Source organism: Ctenopharyngodon idella, chromosome 24 (assembly GCF_019924925.1).
Source record: "Ctenopharyngodon idella isolate HZGC_01 chromosome 24, HZGC01, whole genome shotgun sequence".
Lineage (NCBI taxonomy): Eukaryota > Metazoa > Chordata > Actinopteri > Cypriniformes > Xenocyprididae > Ctenopharyngodon > Ctenopharyngodon idella.
The window spans coordinates 18,697,113-18,718,935 of NC_067243.1; the positions used below are offsets into that span (position 1 = coordinate 18,697,113).

Genomic DNA, 21,823 nt, shown 5'->3' on the forward strand with positions numbered 1-21,823 from the left:
AAGGTGTTAGTATTGGGAAATATTGTGACAGAAAACATTATATTATATGATATTATATGATATGATATGATATTATGTTATAATGTCAAAATAATTTTAGTTGTTGGTTCATAAGATACATTATATAGCGAATAAACAGAATCAAAATAATATAGTATAATACAATACATAATTAATATAGCATAATAATAATAATAATAATAATAAAGGTGTAAAATCAATAATAATATTATATTATTTTATAATGTGAGTATCTATTTGACATTTGTAATTTGTCAAAATAATAATAATAATAATAATTTTAGTTGTTGGTTCATAAAATACATTATATAGCGAATAAACAGATTAAAAATTATATAGTACAATACAATACATAATTAATATAGCATAATAATAATAATAATAAAGGTGTAAAAACAATAATATAATATAATATAACATAATATAATGCTTTCTGTCAGCCAAGGCTTTAACCTTAAGAGAATTAAACTACTGGATAATATTGTTGTGCAAAAAGCACTAACAATATTTATTATTACTTATATAATTTACATTATCATATACATTTATTTAACACATTTGGGCATTGTTTAACATCTAATATCCTCTCTGGGTTAAATAAAAATATACAATAATATAATAATAATAATTGTCACAAGTGAGGCTCCCGCACTTCCTCCCCCGCACCACCGGAGGGAGCCTTCACCGGAATATTGATAACCTTCATTCAGACTACATTTCCCATAGGCCCTCATTCCTGGGACTGATTGCACACACACCTGCACCACATCACACTCACACTATTTAAGCAGCACGCACACACACACACACACCGTGAAGTCTTGATTTGCCCCGGTGATCATTTCTAAGCGTTTTCTGTGGATTGTTATACTGTTGCCGTTTGGACTGTTTACCTCTTGTGATTCTCTGCTGCCTGCCTTGATCCTTGCCTGCTTACTGGACTGTGTTTGTTTGCCGCCTGCCCTGATCTCTGCCTGCTTCCTGATACCGTTTGTCTGCCGCCTGCCTCGACCATTGCCTGTCCCCGTTTACGTCTCTGCCTCTGCCCTTACCTGTGTGTATACTATTCTTAATAAAAGCTGCAAATGGATTCCCATTCTGTTGACCCATCATTACAGAAGACTTCGCCGACTAGCGATCCAGCAGCTATCATGCAGCTCACCACTGAGCTATCCGCCCAGGCCAACCAGCTCGCGGTTCATCAACATTAGTTGAACCGACTAACTTCCCTTACCGAGGAGCTGGTAAAGACTCTACAGAGCCTTCGGTTCAGGCCCCCCGAGGTCGCCGCCTCGCCGCCCGCGGCTCCCGACAACCAGGCCTTCACTCCCGCTCCTGCGGTGAACCCGCGACTCGCCTTCCCGGAGAAGTTTGATGGCAATCCAGCTAAATGTAAGGGATTTCTGCTTCAATGCTCACTCTTTGTTAACCAACAGCCTGCTCTGTATCCCACCGATTCCAGTCGGATATCCTTCGTTTGCTCGCTGCTGTCTGGTAAAGCGCTGGATTGGGCCACGGCAGTGTGGAGAGAGGACGGCTCCGTGTTTCCCACATTCTCTGCATTTCTTCGACAGTTCAAAGAGGTTTTCGAACATCCCGCGGGAGGTAAAAGCGCTGGAGATCAACTGCTGTCGCTGTGCCAGGGCAAAACCACCGCTGCTGAGTATGCTCTCACGTTCCGAACTCTAGCAGCTCAAACAAACTGGGTCAATGATACGTTGAAGTTGCTGTTTCGCAAAGGTCTGTCTCTAGAACTTCAAGCCGAACTAGCCTGCCGCGACGAGGGAAGAACGCTTAGCGAATTCATAGAACTGGCCATCCAAATTGACAACTTACTTCGCTCTCAACGGCCCACTTCCCAAACCTTAACCAACCCCACTCCAGAACCCATGCAGCTCGGCTATGCTCCGCTACACCCAGAAGAAAGAGAAAGACGACAACTCCACCTGTGTCTGTACTGCGGCCAAGCTGGTCACATCAAAATCAATTGTCCCATCCGGCCAAGTCCCTCTAACCCGAAAGCGGTGAGTCCCCTGCAATCCACCAGCTATTCAGCTAACAGTTTCAAGATACCAGTACATGTGACTGTTAACAACCAGCGCATATCCACTCAGGCGCTCATAGACTCTGGGGCGGCAGGCAATTTCATGTCAAACACTTTCATTCAGGAACACAACATCACTCTAACTGCTTGTGATTCTCAATTGACAGTGGAGGCGCTAGATGGTCGGCCCATCGGAGAGGGGAAAGTCGCCCATATCACTGCTGAAGTTGTTCTGCAAGTAGGAGTATTACACCATGAACCCATCAGATTTTACGTCATCCACTCCCCCAACAACCCAGTCATCCTTGGTCTCCCGTGACTCAGGACCCACAACCCACACATTTCCTGGAAGGAGGGACAGATTATTCAATGGGATCCATCCTGTCATGAACTTTGTTTGAAACAAGTCACCCCATTACCAGTTCAAGCTGTATCTGTCCACAAAGTTAATTCCGACGAGTCCTACATCCCCGTCGAGTATGCTGACCTGGCAATCGCTTTCAGCAAGAGCAAAGCCACAGAGTTACCCCCACATCGACCCAGTGACTGCGCCATTGACTTACTACCAGGTACCACGCCCCCCAAGGGCAGAATATTCCCTTTATCCCAACCTGAATCTGCTGCTATGGAAAAATTCATTGAAGAGGAGCTAGCCAAAGGATTCATTCGACCCTCAACGTCACCAGCGGCATCAGGCTTCTTCTTTGTCAAGAAGAAGGACGGTAGTCTCAGACCCTGCATTGACTACCGCGGACTTAATGATATCACCGTCAAATTTCGTTACCCTTTGCCCCTGGTTCCAGCAGCTCTAGAGCAGTTACGGCAGGCTAAATACTTTACCAAGCTGGATCTTCGCTGTGCCTATAATCTAATACGCATCAGAGAGGGGGACGAATGGAAAACTGCCTTTTCCACCGCCACTGGCCACTACGAGACCCTTGTGATGCCGTTCGGGCTGGCCAACAGTCCCTCCGTGTTCCAGTCCTTCATCAACGATGTCTTTCGGGACATGCTCAACCGCTGGGTCGTAGTTTACATAGATGACATCCTCATCTATTCCAGCACGTTTGAGGAACACATCCAACACGTCCGGGCTGTTCTACAACGGCTCATTCAACACCAACTCTATGCCAAGGCCGAGAAATGTGAGTTTCACCGCACATCCACGTCTTTCTTGGGGTATGTCATCAGTCACGAGGGAGTGGCTATGGACGACGGCAAGGTGAGAGCAGTTCTAGAATGGCCACGACCGCGAACGCTGAAAGAACTGCAACGATTCCTGGGGTTCGCTAATTTCTACAGGCGGTTTATAAGGAACTTCAGTGGCATTGCAGCACCTCTAACCTCCATGACCAAACGACAATCCACACGTCTCACCTGGTCCAATGAGGCTATAAAGGCTTTCCAGGAATTAAAGGAACGCTTCACCACTGCTCCCATTCTCCGTCACCCAGATCCAGAGCTCCCCTTCATCGTAGAGGTTGACGCATCCAGCACAGGCATCGGGGCCGTACTCTCACAACGTCAAGGAAATCCAGCCAAAATGTTTCCATGTGCATTCTACTCGAGGAAGTTATCAGCAGCAGAACGAAACTACGATGTAGGCAACCGGGAGCTACTAGCTATGAAGGCAGCACTGGAGGAGTGGCGGCACTGGCTGGAGGGAGCACGACACCCATTCACCATACTCACTGACCACAAGAACCTTGAATATCTCCGTTCAGCCAAACGCTTAAACCCCAGACAAGCCAGGTGGGCCATGTTCTTCACCAGATTTCAGTTCACCGTGACATATCGACCAGGCCCAAGGAACCTCAAAGCCGACGCGCTGTCCCGCCAAGTGGAGGAGGTAGAGGGAACAAAGATCGAGGAAAACATCATCCCCGACAAACTTCTGGTCGCTCCCGTACAATGGGACATCATGACAGAAATCACCGAACTCAACGCACAGACTGTACCACCCCCGGAATGCCCACCAGGTCGCACGTTTGTACCAGAAGCCCTCCGCAGCAAATTACTGTATCAAGTGCATGCTCTTCCCAGTTCTGGTCACCCGGGTATTACTGCCACACTCCATCTGTTACAGAACCGGTTCTGGTGGGACACTATGCTAGCAGAGACCACTCAGTTCGTAAAAAACTGCACAGCCTGTCAAACCTCAAAACCATCCCGTCAGGTACCCTCCGGTTTGTTACAGCCACTGCCCATTCCTCAACGCCCCTGGTCCCACATAGCAATTGACTTCGTCACCGACCTCCCTGTGTCCCGTGGCCACACCACCATTCTTACGGTTGTGGACCGATTCTACAAAGCCTGTCGACTCATTCCACTACCCAAACTACCATCTGCTTCTGAAACAGCAGAGACCCTCTGCAACTATGTATTCCCTTTCTACGGCCAGAGGGCCACAGTTCACATCCCGGGTATGGGCAGCTTTCTTTAAACACCTGAATGTCAATGTCAGTCTCACATCAGGATACCACCCCGAATCCAATGGCCAAACAGAGCGCATGAACCAAGAGCTCACCAGATTCCTACGCACTTACTGCCAACAAAATCAAAATGACTGGAGTCGTTACCTGATGTGGGCGGAATACGCACAAAACTCTCTCCAGAAAACCGCCACCGGCGTGACTCCCTTCAAATGTGTACTTGGCTACCAGCCACCACTGTTCCCTTGGTCCGGTGAACCGACCAACCTACCATCCGTGACCGAGTGGCTGCAACGCAGTGAGGAGACCTGGGACCTCGCCCATCACCATCTGCAGCGCGCTGTGAGAAGGCAGGAGGTACAGGCCAATCGTCACCGGCGTCCCAGTCCAGAGTACACCGTGGGCCAATGGGTCTGGCTGTCCACACGAGATCTTCGCCTCCAACTTCCATGCAGAAAGCTCAGTCCCAGGTTTGTAGGGCCTTTTCAAATTATTAAACAAATTACACCCGTGTCATTCCGATTAGACCTACCCGCTAACTACCGTGTTTCTCCCACTTTCCATGTGTCGTTGCTGAAACCCTCTGGTGGTCCGAGGGGGGAGTCGGAGGGAGTCGAGGCCCGCAACCCCCCACCCATGCTGATCGAAGGCGAGGAGGCTTACCAAGTTTGAGAACTACTCGATTCCAGGCGCCGGGGTGGGAGACTTCAGTACCTAGTCGACTGGGAGGGGTACGGCCCGGAGGAGCGATCCTGGGTCGATGTGGATGATATCCTGGACCCCTCACTCACAGAAGAGTTTCACAGGACGCATCCGGAGAGACCGGCCCCTCGACCACGTGGTAGACCCCGGCGTCGTCCGCCTCCTCGCGTCTGGAGCCGCTCGCAGGGGGGGGGCTCTGTCACAAGTGAGGCTCCCGCACTTCCTCCCCCGCACCACCGGAGGGAGCCTTCACCGGAATATTGATAACCTTCATTCAGACTACATTTCCCATAGGCCCTCATTCCTGGGACTGATTGCACACACACCTGCACCACATCACACTCACACTATTTAAGCAGCACACACACACACACACACACCGCGAAGTCTTGATTTGCCCCAGTGATCATTTCTAAGCGTTTTCTGTGGATTGTTATACTGTTGCCGTTTGGACTGTTTACCTCTTGTGATTCTCTGCTGCCTGCCTTGATCCTTGCCTGCTTACTGGACTGTGTTTGTTTGCCGCCTGCCCTGATCTCTGCCTGCTTCCTGATATCGTTTGTCTGCCGCCTGCCTCGACCATTGCCTGTCCCCGTTTACGTCTCTGCCTCTGCCCTTACCTGTGTATACTATTCTTAATAAAAGCTGCAAATGGATTCCCATTCTGTTGACCCATCATTACAATAATAATAATAACATTAATTATAACAAAATAAAATAGTCTATAAAAAGAAAATAAATGTGCAATAAATTAATTACAATTATTTTTTAAATTATAATAATTTAATAAAAACCCAGAATGTACATATACATGTAAATATACATCAGCATGCATTTAAAAAAAAAAATAAATAAAAAAAAAGTATTACCCCAAAATACTCTGTAAAAAAGAATTGTTGGTTTAATTTAAAAAAGTAAGTTGCCTTTTTTGAGTTCACTGAAATTAAAAATTTGAGTTAATACAATGAAGGCGATTGGTTCAATTAACATAAACTCAAAATATATGTTATCTGAACAACATTAAGTTGATTTGACAAAAGATGTTGTGATAACAAATATTTTTTTACAGTGTATGCTTGCGTATTTACATATGGCATACATATGTGACATTAATACTATTAATTTAACAAATTTGGGCATTGCTTCATATTTAATATCCTCTCTGGTGATAAAATAAAATAACAAAAATAGACAAAACTAGAAAAAAGTTCTCTCAGGATGACTGTTAGGGGGCGCAAAAGAGTGACATTTCATCATATGGTCTTAATTCAACTTGTGCTGCAGTGTTTGCTGTTTTACCTGATATGCCTGATTTACATAACCTACTTATGCTGATTATATTAGATATGTCTGTTTAATTTAGACTGAGCTGAATGTAATTTATGTCAAGTCCAAACTCTGTGTAACATTTAGCCTATGTTATGTAATCGGCCTATATTATATTAAAACAAAATGTATAGGCTAATAATTTCATAACCAGATATGCAACAGCACTTAGTATGCATGTTTTCAGAAGTATTACCACAAAATATATACATTTGATACATATATGACATAAACACTATTTATTTAACATATTTGGGCATTGCTTCATTTTTACTATTCTCTCTGGGGCTAAAATAAAATATAAAAAAATGACAAAAATATTAGGTGCTGCAGTTTGTTTGCATTACAAGCTTGTTTTACATAGGCCTACTTTTCTTTTTAAGCATTTGTGTTATTAAAGGACTTGAATCCTTTTTTAATTGTGTTTTTGTAATTTCTTACATCACAATAAATCTCAAATTCCAGTAAAAGGTGACTTACATCATTCCATCTACTGGGATTACTGGAAACATGAATAATACAGATGAATTACATTAGAAGAGACTGATCCTACCCAGAGAATGAAAGTGATCCTCACATCAGGAAGAGAAGAGTCATACAAATGAGACGAGAGGACTATGTCATTCTGCTCTCATCTCATGTGACAGAAACCATTTAATGGTTTTGACCTTCGGCAAAATGTCTGACATACTTACGGGTCTCCATATCTCTGAATCCGACGTTCCTGTTAGAATGATGAAACATTAACTTTTGCTTGTTAAACTGTGTGTTTCCATGCCCCAAATTATCTGTGGTTGCCATGGCTGCTGCTCTAACAGTTTGTTTGAGATGAAAAGTGAGAGGGAAACACTTTGGTTTCCTGCACCACAAGCCGCTCTGTGAGCTTTCCTGATGGTGACATCTGTTGAAACCACTGACACAAGTCACATTACAAACGGTAATAGAAAACCAAATTTTTAAAAAAAGAGCAACAAATGTAAACATTGTTTACTTAGTGGCTAAAGCGCGCTGCAGTTTTGTCCTCTGCCGCTTTAAATGCTCGAGCTCTTTGAAGCAAGGTGGATTCTGATTGGCTGTTAACGTTTCTATCGTTCATCATCTGGAAAAAAAAAAATTGCTCTGCAAGTGTTTCCAGCTATATGTTTCTCTGTATGTTATCGTTATATTTGTGTTGTGGACTCTTCTGTTCTTTATTTAGAACGATTTTTAGCGCTATATCTTTATTGTTATCATTACAGTGAACGGGTCTTGAGCCTGTTAGTTGTCAGTTATCCAATATCTAGTTAACTAATGGGGTCTTATTGTAAGTGTTGCCAATAATATTAACAGAATCAACTTTAGACTTTAATAATGTATTAGTAAATGCTGAAATTAACATTAACTAAGATTAATACATGCTTTAGAAGTATTTTTCATTGTTAGTTCATGTTAACTAATGCTAATGCTAACAAATGAAACCTTACCTTAACGTAAAATTTTACCACAATTTCTTACTTGCAATGCCATTTGTATTTCTTTTCTTTTTTGTTAAAATCCATTATTTAAATTCTGTCTGATGCCAAATTATCTTTTAGCTAGTTCTTACAGCGGTTATCTTAAAAATTCAAATTTTTAAAGATGGCACACAAATCTGCAGCAAACAGACGTAACCGTCACTTTGACATTCTCCGCGATAAACAGACATCTGACCTTTCTGAAATGTCACAATATTCCTCCACAGTGTCTCACTGACAAGTGTCTTGTTTCCTTACACCTTCTGTTTAAACTTTTGGCCTCAAATCTTTAAGGTTCAAGTGGGTCATTCGACAAAACGTGTGCCATTTGTGTCCCTCGTACAATACATGGCTTTTTTTAGTCATGAGGATGCTGTATTTAGCCTGCTCTCTTTTGTTTACATCTTACTACTGTATATTAGCAAATTTTGATGAACACAAAATATATGGACATATAACCTATAGCATCTTGTCTGTATTTATGTATTCATTCACTCAGTCATTTATTATTTTGATTGATTTTATTTGACATAATGTATAATCCCTGTTACTATCATGTGCCCCCATTTAAAGGCACAATATGTAAGATTTTTGGACTAAAATATCCAAAAACCACTAGAACAGTGTTATATATTTTGTTGACTTGTGTACTTACATTATCCCAAATGTTTCCAAGAATGTTTAAATCCAGAGAAATAAGCAACTTTAACCAGGACACGGACCGTGTCCGTGCGTCACCTATCAATGACATTGTCCGTGTTATCCTCGATTTCCGGTTTTATTTTGTAGAAACCATGGAAACACCAAAGACTCTTTAATATATGTTTTATTAGACAGGCGAGCAACTGTTTGGACACATTCATCGACAGAAAACTAATCATGTTATATTGCTAAACAGAGTAAGTCTTATTGTTTCTTATTGTTCTTGATTTACCGCGAGTACCATGTTTTACCACGCCTAATATCGATGTAGTTTACTGTGGTGTGCAACAAGTGTCTCATAGGAGCCGCCGAGTGAACGCACAGAGTAGCATTATAACAACTTTCAACACGCTATTGTAGTTAATATGATAAAACAGCGCTGCGTTACCCCACATACGCTTGACCGGAAGAAGCGTAAGTGCTCGTCTGCTACATAATAAAAGTCCCGCTGCTCTCGAGCTGTGTCGCACTCGTCTCTCATTAGCAATCATTCCAGCGGCTTTCAGCCACACCCTGCTTCATAATACAGTAATATTAATAAATCTTTAATACATTAGCTCATCCATGAATATGATTTCTGCCGAGTCCCGTCGGATTCTTTCCTGTAGACGTGAAGACAACACCTCCCATGATTCCGCGAAATCAAGGCGTCATCAAGCTATGCCTCTGTTTTGAATAAAAATGGTGAAAAATTACATATTGTGCCTTTAAAATAATGAACTATTCCATAAATTAAAAAAAAAAAAAAAAAAAAACTTTTGTTGTAATGGCATCATCATCCTTTCAATGATAATATGCTATTATTCAGCAAGGATGAATTTAATTGATCAAAAGTGACAGTAATCACATTTAAATTGTTACAAAAGATTTCTATTTCAAATAAATACTGTTGTTTTGAACTTTCTATTCATCAAAGAATCCTGAAATAAAAAAAAAACTGAAAACTTTTCATGCGTTTTAACCATTCATTTACATGACAACAGCGTTTTAGGGGCATGAAAACGCAAACTTTTGAAAACGGTTTTCAAAGTGCAAGTTTTTGAAAACGATACTGTTATTGTCCCAGTGTAAATAAAAAAACATTAATTTGTGAAAACGGTGATGTCATGCGTATGTGTATTACGTGTTCAGTATATAGGTTCAGTATATAGGCTCGTAGTGTTTCTTTACAAAGTGACATCGCCATCTACTGGCCTGGCATGAATAATACAGTGTTTTTAGACGTTTTCGTGGATCCGTGTCACGGGGAACGTTCGTCTGCGCGAAAAACACAAAGGAAAAACTTTTGTTTTTAGTACATTGTTGTTGTGTAAACATACCAATAAACTCGTAACTGCAAGTTATAAAGTCCAAATTGTGAGATGTAAACTTGCAATTCTGAGAAATAAAGTCATAATTGTGATATAATCTCACAATTCTGACTGTTTCCCCAACTTTCTGACTTTTTTCTTGCAATTGCAAGATTATATTTCGCAATTCTGACTTTACAACTCGCAATTATGAGTTTATATCTAGCAGTTGTGAAGGGAAATAGCCAGAGTTGTGAGATAAAAAGTTGCATTTACCGTTTGTAGTTTTTATTCCGTGGAGGAAACAAGCTCCCATAATAGCCTTTGTGAGCATAAGAGACTTTCAAAATGTTTCGAAAAAACTTACCGACCGCAAACTTTTGAAAGGTAATGTATCATCATTAAACTTTTGTAGTTTCATGATCTTGAGCACAGGAAATTGAACTGTTAAACAATACCGTTATTTATCTGAAGTGATGATTCACTAAAGTGATTCAATTGAAGTAAAATTATATGTAGAAATGATTAACATTTGATTAAAAGGGCCCATTAGTCACAAGAACAATTCCATTTTCAACATTACAGGAAGTTAGGAAAAATGTAGGTGTCTACCGTCTTACAGAACTTTCTTAAAGTTGAAAACGAAAAGCCTTCTCTTTTTGTGCCTCATGGAAGAAATAAAACTGGGGTTGAAATGATACAAGGGTGAGTAAAGGACACAATTAAAACTTTTTGGTCAACTCATACCGTGTTGTTTTTTTTATGTTGTACCATAACGTGCAAGTGATTCACCAACACCATATAAGGAACATATACAGTCCTTACACTATCCCTCAAGTCAAGGATCATACAGCTGATATAGAGTACAGTAATGATAAAGCCACCACAGAGACAGTGGATGGAAGGTCTCAGGAAAACCCTGACCACTAGCGTGACACACACTGTTTCTGAAGAGGCTGCTGTCCCACGTGTGAGGGGTGGGGAGAACAGATCAGAACACAGATCAGATCAGACCAGCCCTGGGCAAAAACCACGAAAATACAGTACTCACACTTTAACCCCGATGAGTCAGTTATTGATTCTGTGCAGGGCTGCCACGGTGACGACCACTTTACCGACATGATGTGTTTGGGGACACTGATTTTCACGAAACTGATTTCAAAAACCGTTTTCAAGATTTAATGTAGTATTATATTATATTATATTAAAAAATAAAATATTTGACATATTAAGATTTATAAAATATTGTATAAAATGTATAAAATAAATAAAATATAGATAAGTAAATAAATTATATTTCATTTGAAGTTTATTTAAATTGATTTAATATTATATTACATTATATTATTATATTATATTAAAAAATAAAATATTTGACATTAAGAATTATAAAATATTATAAAAAAAGGTATAAAATAAATAAAACAGATAAATAAGTAAACAAATTATATTTCATTTGAAGTTTATTAAAATTGATTCAATATTATATTATATTATATTATATTAATTTTGTACATTTTAAAGTGTGGCTGAAGTAATTCTTAATATTTTAAATATTTTATTTGTTTATATTTATATAAATATAAATAAATATGGAATGTATAAAATAATAAATAAAAATATTATGCTATATTAATACTAAATTGAGCTTTTTAAATGTGGTTTAAGTGTCCGAATGTGAAATGATTTGTTTGAAAATATATTTTTAATGCCACTTGGTTTAATATGTTGTATCTAATGCAATGACATTCAGACATTAAGTATGGTCATATGTTTTATGGCCACTGTATTATAAAAGTATCACAACTGTTTTCAAATTTGGCACTATGCAGTTTCTTAAAGTTTACATGACTTCCTGCAAGTAGCTTACATAACCCACCGATACAAACAGAAAGTGTGTGTGTGTGCAGTGAGACCACAATTCTTTCCTCTATGCGTTCCATTTCTATTCAGGAAACTGTAAGCTGTGATCTATAAGAATGTTTGTGTTTTTCCTTCCCTCCCTCGCGCTGTCAGTCACCCGTGAGATGAGAGTCTTACCCTCTGTATAACATGTTTTTCCAAACCCAGTGTGGAACAACGTGTGAGGTGAATGTCAGCGAGGTATAACAGCCAACACACCTTCATAATGTTCTTCAGAAGTGTATCAGGCGTGTGAGAGACTGAGGACAGTTTTAATCTTCAGCAACATGACACTCAAATCACACTGCACGCATCTACGCGCACCAACAGGTACGTCTCTGGCATTCAATATTGTAGATATCGCGATGGTTTTTAGGAATTTTATCATTTTTATTTTGGTTACACTTTATTTTAAGGTGTTCGTGTCACAGCATAATTATTACATATTGAAGTACTGTAATAATAATTAACTACATGTAATTTTAAGGTTAGGATTAGAGTTTGGTTTAATTTAATTTTGTTATTACTAAAGTAACTACATGTAAGGTGTAGCATGGAGGACACTGTAAAATAAAGTGTTACCTTATTATTATTGTTAATTATTTAGGTATGGTATGTGTAATATTTGTTCAACTTTTGCTTATGAATATGGTAATAAATTGTGTGGTAGTCACTAAGGAATTACTGAAAAATGTTTCATTAAAATTGATGAAAAAAAATATTTAATTAAAAGCATTAAAAAAAGGTTATATATATATATATACAAATATATATATATATATACACACACATACATATATATATATATATATATATATATTGTAAAATTATTTTATATAATATTAAATAAATATAAACATTACTTTAATTATTTAACTGAATAAATAACATAAATAACAACAATAAATAAATAAAAAATAATTAAGAAAAAGAAAAAGAGTCAGTATTTAATGAATTTTGTTCACTGAATCAGTATTTATACAGTATTTTAACAAAAAAATATTGCATTTAATTCAATGATTTAAAAAAAATAAAAAGTAAAAATCAATAACTTGACGAACCAATCAATAAAAATTAAATAAATAAATGAGAAACATAACAATTGATTTTGTATGGAAGTCTTCCACAGAAGTTGTACTACACTGTAAAAAAATATTTTCATGATTTATCACAGCAATTTTCTTTTGTCAAATCAACTTAGATAATTAATGTGGTTCAGATAACATAATATTTTGAGTTTCTGTTGATTAAACCAATCGCCTTTTTTGAGTTCATTGAAATTAAAATTTTGAGTTCACTGAAATTAAAAATTCAAGTTAATACAATGAGTATTAACTCAAATTTTCCATTTCACTGAACTCAAAATGTGAAGGCAAACAGGTAACTTACTTTTTTAAGTTAAACCAACAGTGTAACATAAATAAATAAACAAACAAACAAACAAACCTGCTGTAATCACTTTCTATGTCATTAACAAAGCAACTTACAAACATTTTATTATTTAACCAAACTTTTAAGAAGGAAAAAAATCAATAAATCAATCAATAAAAAGAAAAAAATAATAACCTACAGTATAACAAACGTTTTTCTATGGAAGTCTTCGACAAAGTACAGTGAAGTGAACTGATGGTTTTACACTTGTATATATTTATAGGATCTCTATGGACCAGCGGACACTGCAAAAGACAGTACAGCTCTAAATCGCAGCTTAACTACCTCACAAGAACACATCCGATGGAGCAGAGGAGGCCCAAACCTCACAGGTTCCACTCCTGCCTGGTGTTTCGCTTAAAGGTACATGACACCACATGGGACACTTGAATCACACTTCACACCGAATGTCATTGCGATGGAATGAATGTATGAAGTCATTTTCTCTCAAGTTCACGCAGGTCATCTGTTTTACGCTGCTGTATCGCTTGTAATGTGATCTAATTTTGGCTTCCGAGATCATCTAAAATTAACACAAAATTCATAGGAAATATACATGACCTCCGGCTGTTTCACTTACTCTGAGAAAGGGGCCTTGTGTGGTAAAATGTAACCATGCCGAACTGACTCGGCTCTGGCATGATAAACAAGAACAATGGCTCTGTTGAAACAGCCGCATGTGTTTTATGACGTCGCCGGGAAAATAGGCAAATGAGACTGTTGGTGTGGACCTGCAGCGTTTAGAGCTGGTGGCAGTGGACAAATAGTGTGCGTCGTCTCATCTGCCCTTCTATATTGACACAGGACCGTGTGAGGATGGACCACTGCCAGCCTGGAGGAGACGTCCAGGAAAACACTGAGAGCAGACTAAGGGAACTGGCCCTGAAGTGGTTTACAGAGACCCAGGCGCCTTTAATTCTCCACAACGGCAACTTTCCGGAATGGTTCCAAGGATTTATCAGCAGAAAGTAAGAAATGTTTCTGAGAAACAAGCATTTAGTACAGGCAAAGTGATACTATCTGATGAATGATGTTACGAAAGCTTTATTCTAGCATAAAATACGAATTCTTCCAAGAAAAAAGCTTGTTCATTTCAGAAGGTGTCTTGTAGTTTAAAAATATGGGGTAATTGTAACACTTTACAATAAGGTCTCATTTGTTAACATTAGTTAATGCATTAACTAACAATGAGAAATATATTTTTATAGCATAGTTGATAAAAATGTTGGTTACACTTTATTTTAAGGTGACATTGTTACAGTGTAATTACACTATTTAACTACATGTACTATACACTGTAAAAAAGGATTGTCGGTTTAACTTAAAAAAGTAAGTTGCGTAAAATTTTGAGTTCATTGAAATTAAAAATTTGAAGGCGATTGGTTTAATCAACAGAAACTTAAAATATTATGTTATCTGAACCACATTAATTATCTAAGTTGATTTGACATAAGAAAAAATTGTGATAAATCATGAAAATATATATTTTTTACAGTGTAGGGTTAAGGTTATATAGGGTTAAGGCTTGGTTTAGAGTTAGTTACTTGTAATTATGCATAATTTGATGTTATTACTATAGCAACGTGTAACTATGTCACCTTAAAATACTTAATTCATTAACTAATGTTAACAAATACAACTTTTGATCTTAAAAATGTAATAGTAAATGTTGAGATTAACATTAACTAAGATTAATAAATGCTTTAGAAGTATGTTTCTTTGTTAGTTCATGTTAACGAATGTATTAAACTAATGTTGACAAATGAAACCTTATTGTGAAGTGCTACTGAATTAAGCATTCTTAAAAAGAAAGGATCTTTATTGTCATTGATGGTTCCATGAAGAACTTTTAACATTCGTGGGATCTTTCCATTCCTCAAAATGTTCTTTATAGTGAAAAAAAAATGGTTCTCTTAAAGAGATAGTTCACCCAAAAATGAAAATTCTGTCATCATTTACTCACTCTCATGTCGTTCCAAACATGTATGAGTTTCTTTCTTCTGTTGAACACAAAATAAGATATTTTAAAGAATGTTATTAAACAAACAGTTGACAGTAGCCATTGACTTCCAAGGTATTTTTTTCCCTACTATGGAAGTCAATGCCTACCATCAACTGTCTGGTTACCAACATTCTTCAAAATACCTTCTTTTGTGTTCAACAGAAGAAAGATTCATACAGGTTTGGAACAACATACAGGTTTGGAACAACATAAGGGTAACTAAATGATGACAGAATTTTTATTTTTGGGTGAACTATCCCTTTAAGAACTGTTCACTGAAATGGTTGGTCCAAAAATGGTTCTTCTATGGCACTGCAGCGAAAAACCCTTTTAGAACCTTTATTTTTAAGGGTGGACTAGGGTTTTGGAACCATTACATTTGGAATTTTCGGTTTCATAATCTCATAATGTTATGCAAGCAGTATTCAAAGTTGGGACTCTATCATAATTTCTCATGGTGTCGTGTTTCACAGGGATGCAGAGGAGCATCTGAAAGACAAGGAACTGGGCTGTTTCCTCATTCGGCTCAGTGATAAAGCCACTGGATACATTCTTTCATACAAGTAAGTGTACTTAGAAACAAATGAAGTGCTGGTAATTTTCTAATGTACCATTTAGCATTTTTTTTTTTTCCCCTCCCAAATGACTCAGCGAATAACCAGATGTTTGCATTTCCTTGAAACGTTTAAAATGCAAATTTTGGTTGTGTTTCCAGCATTTCCTGGGGTTAATTTTTAGCTTGTGATGTCAAGAATGTTTTTAATAAATCTACATTTTTGATTTTTTTTTAATAATTGTTTTTCAGAGGTCGCGATCGATGTCGGCACTTTGTCATCAATCAGAATAAAGATGGACGTTTTATTGTGACGGGCGACACAGAGATGCATGACACTCTCACTAGCCTCATTGAATATTACAAGTCCAGTCCCATTGAGCCATTTGGAGAATATCTGACACTCTCATGTTTTGAGGTGAGTTTGTGCTGTGTATATATGGCCTACACATTTGTAATAATATATATTCTAATAAAACACTTATTTATTTTTTATTGTTTTTCTAAACATTTTTTTATTTTGTGTTGCAGTCTTCCACAAGCGAGCTCTATGATGTAATTCACTTTGACATGAGGGAAAAGCCAGGAGTGAGTGTTAAAGCTGCGAAGGATATTTGGGACGATCCGCGTAAAAAACATGACACAATGCAACCGCCTGCCTTGCCGCCCAAGGGCAACAGAAACACACCGGTATGTCACATTTGCTATTTAATTATTTAAATTCAATTTGAAATAATTGTGTCTTTTGTCATTCGTTTTAATAACTATTATTTACTTTTATTAATTATTTGATTGATCACTTTGTTGCATTTAATAAATTCCATACTTCATTACTGATTATAATTGTGGGTAAATGTGGTCCCACTTTATATCAAGTGCCTTCAACTACTATGTAATACCATATAAATTAATAATTTGATACAAAAAATACTTTTTACATTGTATGAATAAGCCTCAGGCTGAAGGAAATGCAAATTCACGCAGGGTGCAGCTCAGGCAAGAAAGTTCAGCACTCTTCAACAACAAAAACAAAAAAAGAAACACAAATGTGATGTTTATCTAAAGTCATTTTTGCTTATTAGTATGGTTGAATTAGATCATTGAAGGTCAGCAGCAAAGACATTGGTTAAAGTGAGATTAAAAACAAAGTATATTTGTGTTATTTAACATTTAAGTAGTGCAGGTTTGCATAATATTCTGAGTTTGCATCTCTCTCAACATGGACAGGAGAGGTGTCAGTTAATAAATGGGAAAACAAAGTAACTCGCGTTACTTATTTGAAAAAGTAACTCAGATATTTTCCTGTAAATTTGTGTTACTTTACTAGTTACTTGGAAAAAAGTAATCTAATTACAAGTAACTTGCGTTACTTGTAATGCATTACCCCCAACACTGATTAAACCTACCTATACCACCAAACCTGTCCCTAATCTTTCCCATATCCCACCTCAATAGCCGCACAAGTGTTTTGGGTAACACTTTATTTTACAGTGTGCTTGTTAAACATCTTACATATACTTACTATAGTAACAACACACAACTAAACCTAACCCATAAACCAGGACTCGTCAACTGGTGGCCCGCGGGCCAAATCCGGCCCGCCAATCATCTTCATCCGGCCCTAGGCACCCCAATCTTCCTCCTCCTCTTTTCCTGGCGGTGCGGCTAAATTTTGGTTAGAAACATGGCCGCAGTGGCGCCTGCAGCTGTACGGTTATACTGTTCGTACCATGCACGCTCCTCCGACTGACCTGAGAAACGTTTTCTGTGCGAATATTTCAGCAGTTATTATGTGTGTCCCGTATTTCTGTTGACTGAACCAGCGATATCTAACATTCGTGAATTAATCATTCTTTTGTCTTGATTCTTTCTTTTCCATGAATTGGCCAAACGCGCTTGCATAACGATCTGAAACGATTTGGATTCGTTCGGACCGCTCTGTCACTGAATCATCTGTAGTTGTTTCTTGGTTAGTAACAACAAATAGCGCTGTTTTCATGTGTTTCACTAGTTTACTTTGAACTACGCAGCACGGCCCAGTGGATAACGGAACGAAAGCTTAAAGGAGCTGCGTTTATTCCCGGTCACCATTATTAAACAGCGTTACGACATCTAGTGAGAAGCGTTTCAATTCGACACACACCTCTCGTTTACAAACTACAAATCACTCGATGATTAAACTAGTTTTAAATCGGATGAAACAGCCTCAACATTCCCAACAAGACTGATGAGGAAAACAGGAGAAACATGAATGAAGACAGTAGACTTTTAAATCACCACCCTTACAAACATTAACCATGAATGAACTGTAGTAAATTACCATGGTTTGTGGAAAGGTCGAATATTTATATTGAAAACTATGTTATAGCCATTTATATTGCAATATATTTATTAGGTGGGTAGGGGAATATATAATTCATGTCTTTGTTGAGGTGTAGTTTCTACCTGTGTTTAGGCATTTTTTATAGGCCTATATAACATATCATAATATAATATCATTTGACAGTGGTAGAGAGTAGCCATGTGTGGTTTCACCTGTGGTTACCAAGTCTCACTGTGAGAATATTTTCATAATATTTTCATTTCACTAAGACCCCAACCCCCACCCGCCCCTGGCCCACCTCAACTTTTTTATTTGATAATCCGGCCCTCGAATGAAACTACTTGAAGAGCCCTGCCCTAAACCAAACCTTAATCCTATAATAAGTACATGTTGTTAATTATTGTTACTCAGTACTTAAATGTCTAATTACACTGTAACAATTACACCTTAAAATAAAGTATAACTATGTTTTGCAATACAACATGAACAATAAGTAAAGTAAGACACCTAATTTAAAGTGTCACCGTAAATTGAAGTGCTTAAACATCTGAATTTGGCTTCACATCTGGATAATTATGATTTCCCTCCACAGGCAGTACCTTCATGGCCAAGAAAAGGCCCTCCTATGAAAGCCGCCTCCTTGGATGTAAAGTTAAGCACAGAAAACGTGCTGTATACGGCGTTAGACCTGCAGAAGCCCAGGGAAAGAGCCAGAACGCCAACAGAGGGCAAAGACATTTCAGTTACAGCTAGAGGAGAACTCAGAGCCCCGAGACAACAGAAAAGCCCTGCCGAAAACCAAGGAACCATTTACTCCGAGCTCATAGTGCCGAACTGCAGAAGTCAATCCCTGCCGTTCCTGGATGATGACTGTGAAGATGAAGGACACTTAAATAGAAGAAGCCAACTGCAACTCTCTTCCCACGTACAGAGGGAACAGCTCAACAATCCCGCCACCCACTTGGTGCCAGGTCTTAGCAACAGCCTGGATATACTATGTAATTCATCGCTGTATCAATTAGCCGGAACACCTGGCAACCAAAACACGGCGGGGATGAGAATCTCAAACGTCAGCATGCAGGAAAGCGAAGTTACGTATGCAGAGGTGCCTCTTGAACCCGTTCCAAATCACTTCCTGGTTGACAACACATACGAGCAGATTCCCGACTCACAACCTACAGCGAGAGCACAGGAGAACTCACACACTAATACCTACGAGACGCTAACAGACTTAAAACCGAAGCAGATTATTTCTGCCCGGGCCATTAAGGTGAGTGTTGGTGTGTGTTTTTTGTATAAAATGTTTTAATCTTTTAATAAAGATTCTTAGTTGAATGTAATATTTAGAGATGATTATGGAAGATTATCTCATAATAATTGTACCTGTTGTTTCTCATAGGCAGATAAATGGAAATGGCTGTCCCCGGAATACTGGAAAAAATAACTTCTTCATCTACAGACAAACATCATAAAATTACACTAATAGAGAACAGTTGTTAACAAAAACTACTTCCATCCACTCAAGCTATTTCTGATCATTGAATACTAGAATAGTACAGCTTTATTTTTCACTATATTTATGGGATTTTTGTATGTGTATTTGTGAAATATTTTAATTTTTCATGTTAAAAGAATATTTATTAACTTAATAAACGTATCTGAGTGTCTTATTCTTGATGCCGTTTCTTGATGTTTCATTCTTGTTAGTCATGTGACTGTACTGCACTTGTTTAATTGTACTGAATGTGCACTTGTAGTGTACTTCAAATATTAAAAGTATTAAAAAAAAAACTACTTGCAGAAAATACTATAATGAAATAAAAGGCCACTTAAGTGTACTTACAGTAAAGAGTACACTTTCATTCTGTTTCTTAACACACTTTTAAAAAAGTGCACTTTGTGATGATGTCAAATTAAAAGTTTTACTTTAAAGTACATTTTAAATCATTCTTTTATATCTTTCTTTAAAAAAAAAAGAAAAGAAAAAAGAAGTGCCCTTATTTTGATGTGTTTAGTAACATACTAAATGTACTAAATTGCAACTTTATCATTACAAATGTAAATATAAGACATACAAGTCATACAATATTTAACCATATTTCAAAGGCAGTAAATGTAATTATGAAATTACATATAAAGATGTACTTCATAATTGTCCTACATAATAAGCACTAACTGCACATAATATAAACTTAAATTATAATACATTTTCATTCAATTGTAAATAACATGCAATTAAAGGCCCGTTCACACCAAGAAAGATAAATATAAAGATAACTACATTTGCATTCACAGCATACCAACAGGCGATAACGGTCTGTTTATTTTAAGATCTCGCGCTGCGGTTTCAAAGTGTGTACAACATGTTTTTGCTGTTCTTGTTGCATTTACAGGGCTTAGTGTAACGTTAATTTAATCCAACAGTGAATTTAGCTGAATAAGTCAATAAAAACAACGCCTAGACTTTTTCACTGCAACTTCAGTGGAACAATGTTGTCGAAACTAGCGCTGGATACCTGAGGTAATTTTATTTTACACTGTTTGCTAGTCTGGCATAATGATCTCACCATTTATTCAGAGGGTATGACCGATTGTTTTCCATATATCCATTTTCTTTAAAGTATCCTTGAAAAGGGGGTTTGACTTGTCAAACAGTGGTGGCTTTTTCTCCGCAATGTCGACTGCCATTTTAAATGCGCGAGCCCTTACATTAGAATGGATTCTGATTGGCTGTCAGTGTTTTATCCCAAAGATATCGTTTCTCTATATCGTTATCGTTACAGCTGTGGTGTAGACAGTCTTAATATTTTATATTTAGAATGATTTTTAGAACTATATCTTTATCGTTATCTTTATACCGTTCTTGGTGTGAACGGGCCGTGCGCACTTAAGAATATTCTTTTAAAGTTTTTTTTTTTTTTTTTTTTTTTTTTTTCTGTATATAAAGTGTAGGTCTACTTCTTTTTTTTCACAATGGGTACGGAGGCCAGTACGAGAAATTATCTGAGTATTAAGTAGGAAAAAAACAAAACAAAAAAAACATCAGATGTGAGCTGTGTGGATGGGGTAGCCTAGACAAATGTCATTACACCTACATGTCTCACCCGAAATATTAGCTGTCCTAATTCATTTTGATGCTGAATCATATTTGATATTATTGCAATTCAGTTAGGGGTGTGGGAGCACGTCTCTTTTGAAAAGAAGAGAAACATTTCATTGACGTATGTGATATGATAATAAGTTAAAAATATTTTAAAAAGTCAGCTTTGATGCCACACTTTTAGGTTGTTTTTTTGGGGGGGGGTTGGGCACCACTAATAGTAGGCCTGCACAACAATTCTTGTCTCATCCCAACTTTATTGGCCATGAATATAACTATCAATACACAGAGTGGGAACTGGAAGCAGTTAAAGTTTACAATCTTCTAAATTACCTTACTTGCCAATAACAGAGACCATCTGTGAAGGTGCACATCTGCCTTTACGAGACTCAGTACAACTGCTGGAACCATAGAAAGACATGATGTCATTGTCCCTCTTTCATGGCCTTGGAAATAACAGATTTCCAGTAGAAACACTAAACACTTGTAAATAAGTACTATTT

At 37.7% G+C, this 21,823-nt stretch overlaps 1 protein-coding gene across 3 annotated transcripts; it reads left to right on the forward strand.

Annotated features, from left to right (window-relative positions):
- The first annotated feature begins 12,040 nt into the window (after positions 1-12,040).
- Positions 12,041-19,895, forward strand: LOC127507753 (hematopoietic SH2 domain-containing protein homolog). Of its 3 annotated transcripts, XM_051885047.1 has the most exons (8): positions 12,041-12,241; positions 13,566-13,705; positions 14,147-14,310; positions 15,818-15,907; positions 16,150-16,315; positions 16,429-16,587; positions 18,813-19,490; positions 19,620-19,895. In XM_051885047.1, exons 1-8 carry the CDS (start codon positions 12,199-12,201, stop codon positions 19,662-19,664), a joined length of 1,485 nt encoding a protein of 494 aa, XP_051741007.1. In that variant the 5' UTR covers positions 12,041-12,198; the 3' UTR covers positions 19,665-19,895. The 3 variants fall into 3 exon arrangements, with proteins under 3 accessions (XP_051741007.1, XP_051741008.1, XP_051741009.1); XM_051885048.1 differs by lacking the exons at positions 12,041-12,241; positions 13,566-13,705 and having other exon boundaries at positions 14,088-14,310; XM_051885049.1 differs by lacking the exons at positions 12,041-12,241; positions 13,566-13,705; positions 14,147-14,310 and adding an exon at positions 15,439-15,523.
- Positions 19,896-21,823: the final 1,928 nt, after the last annotated feature.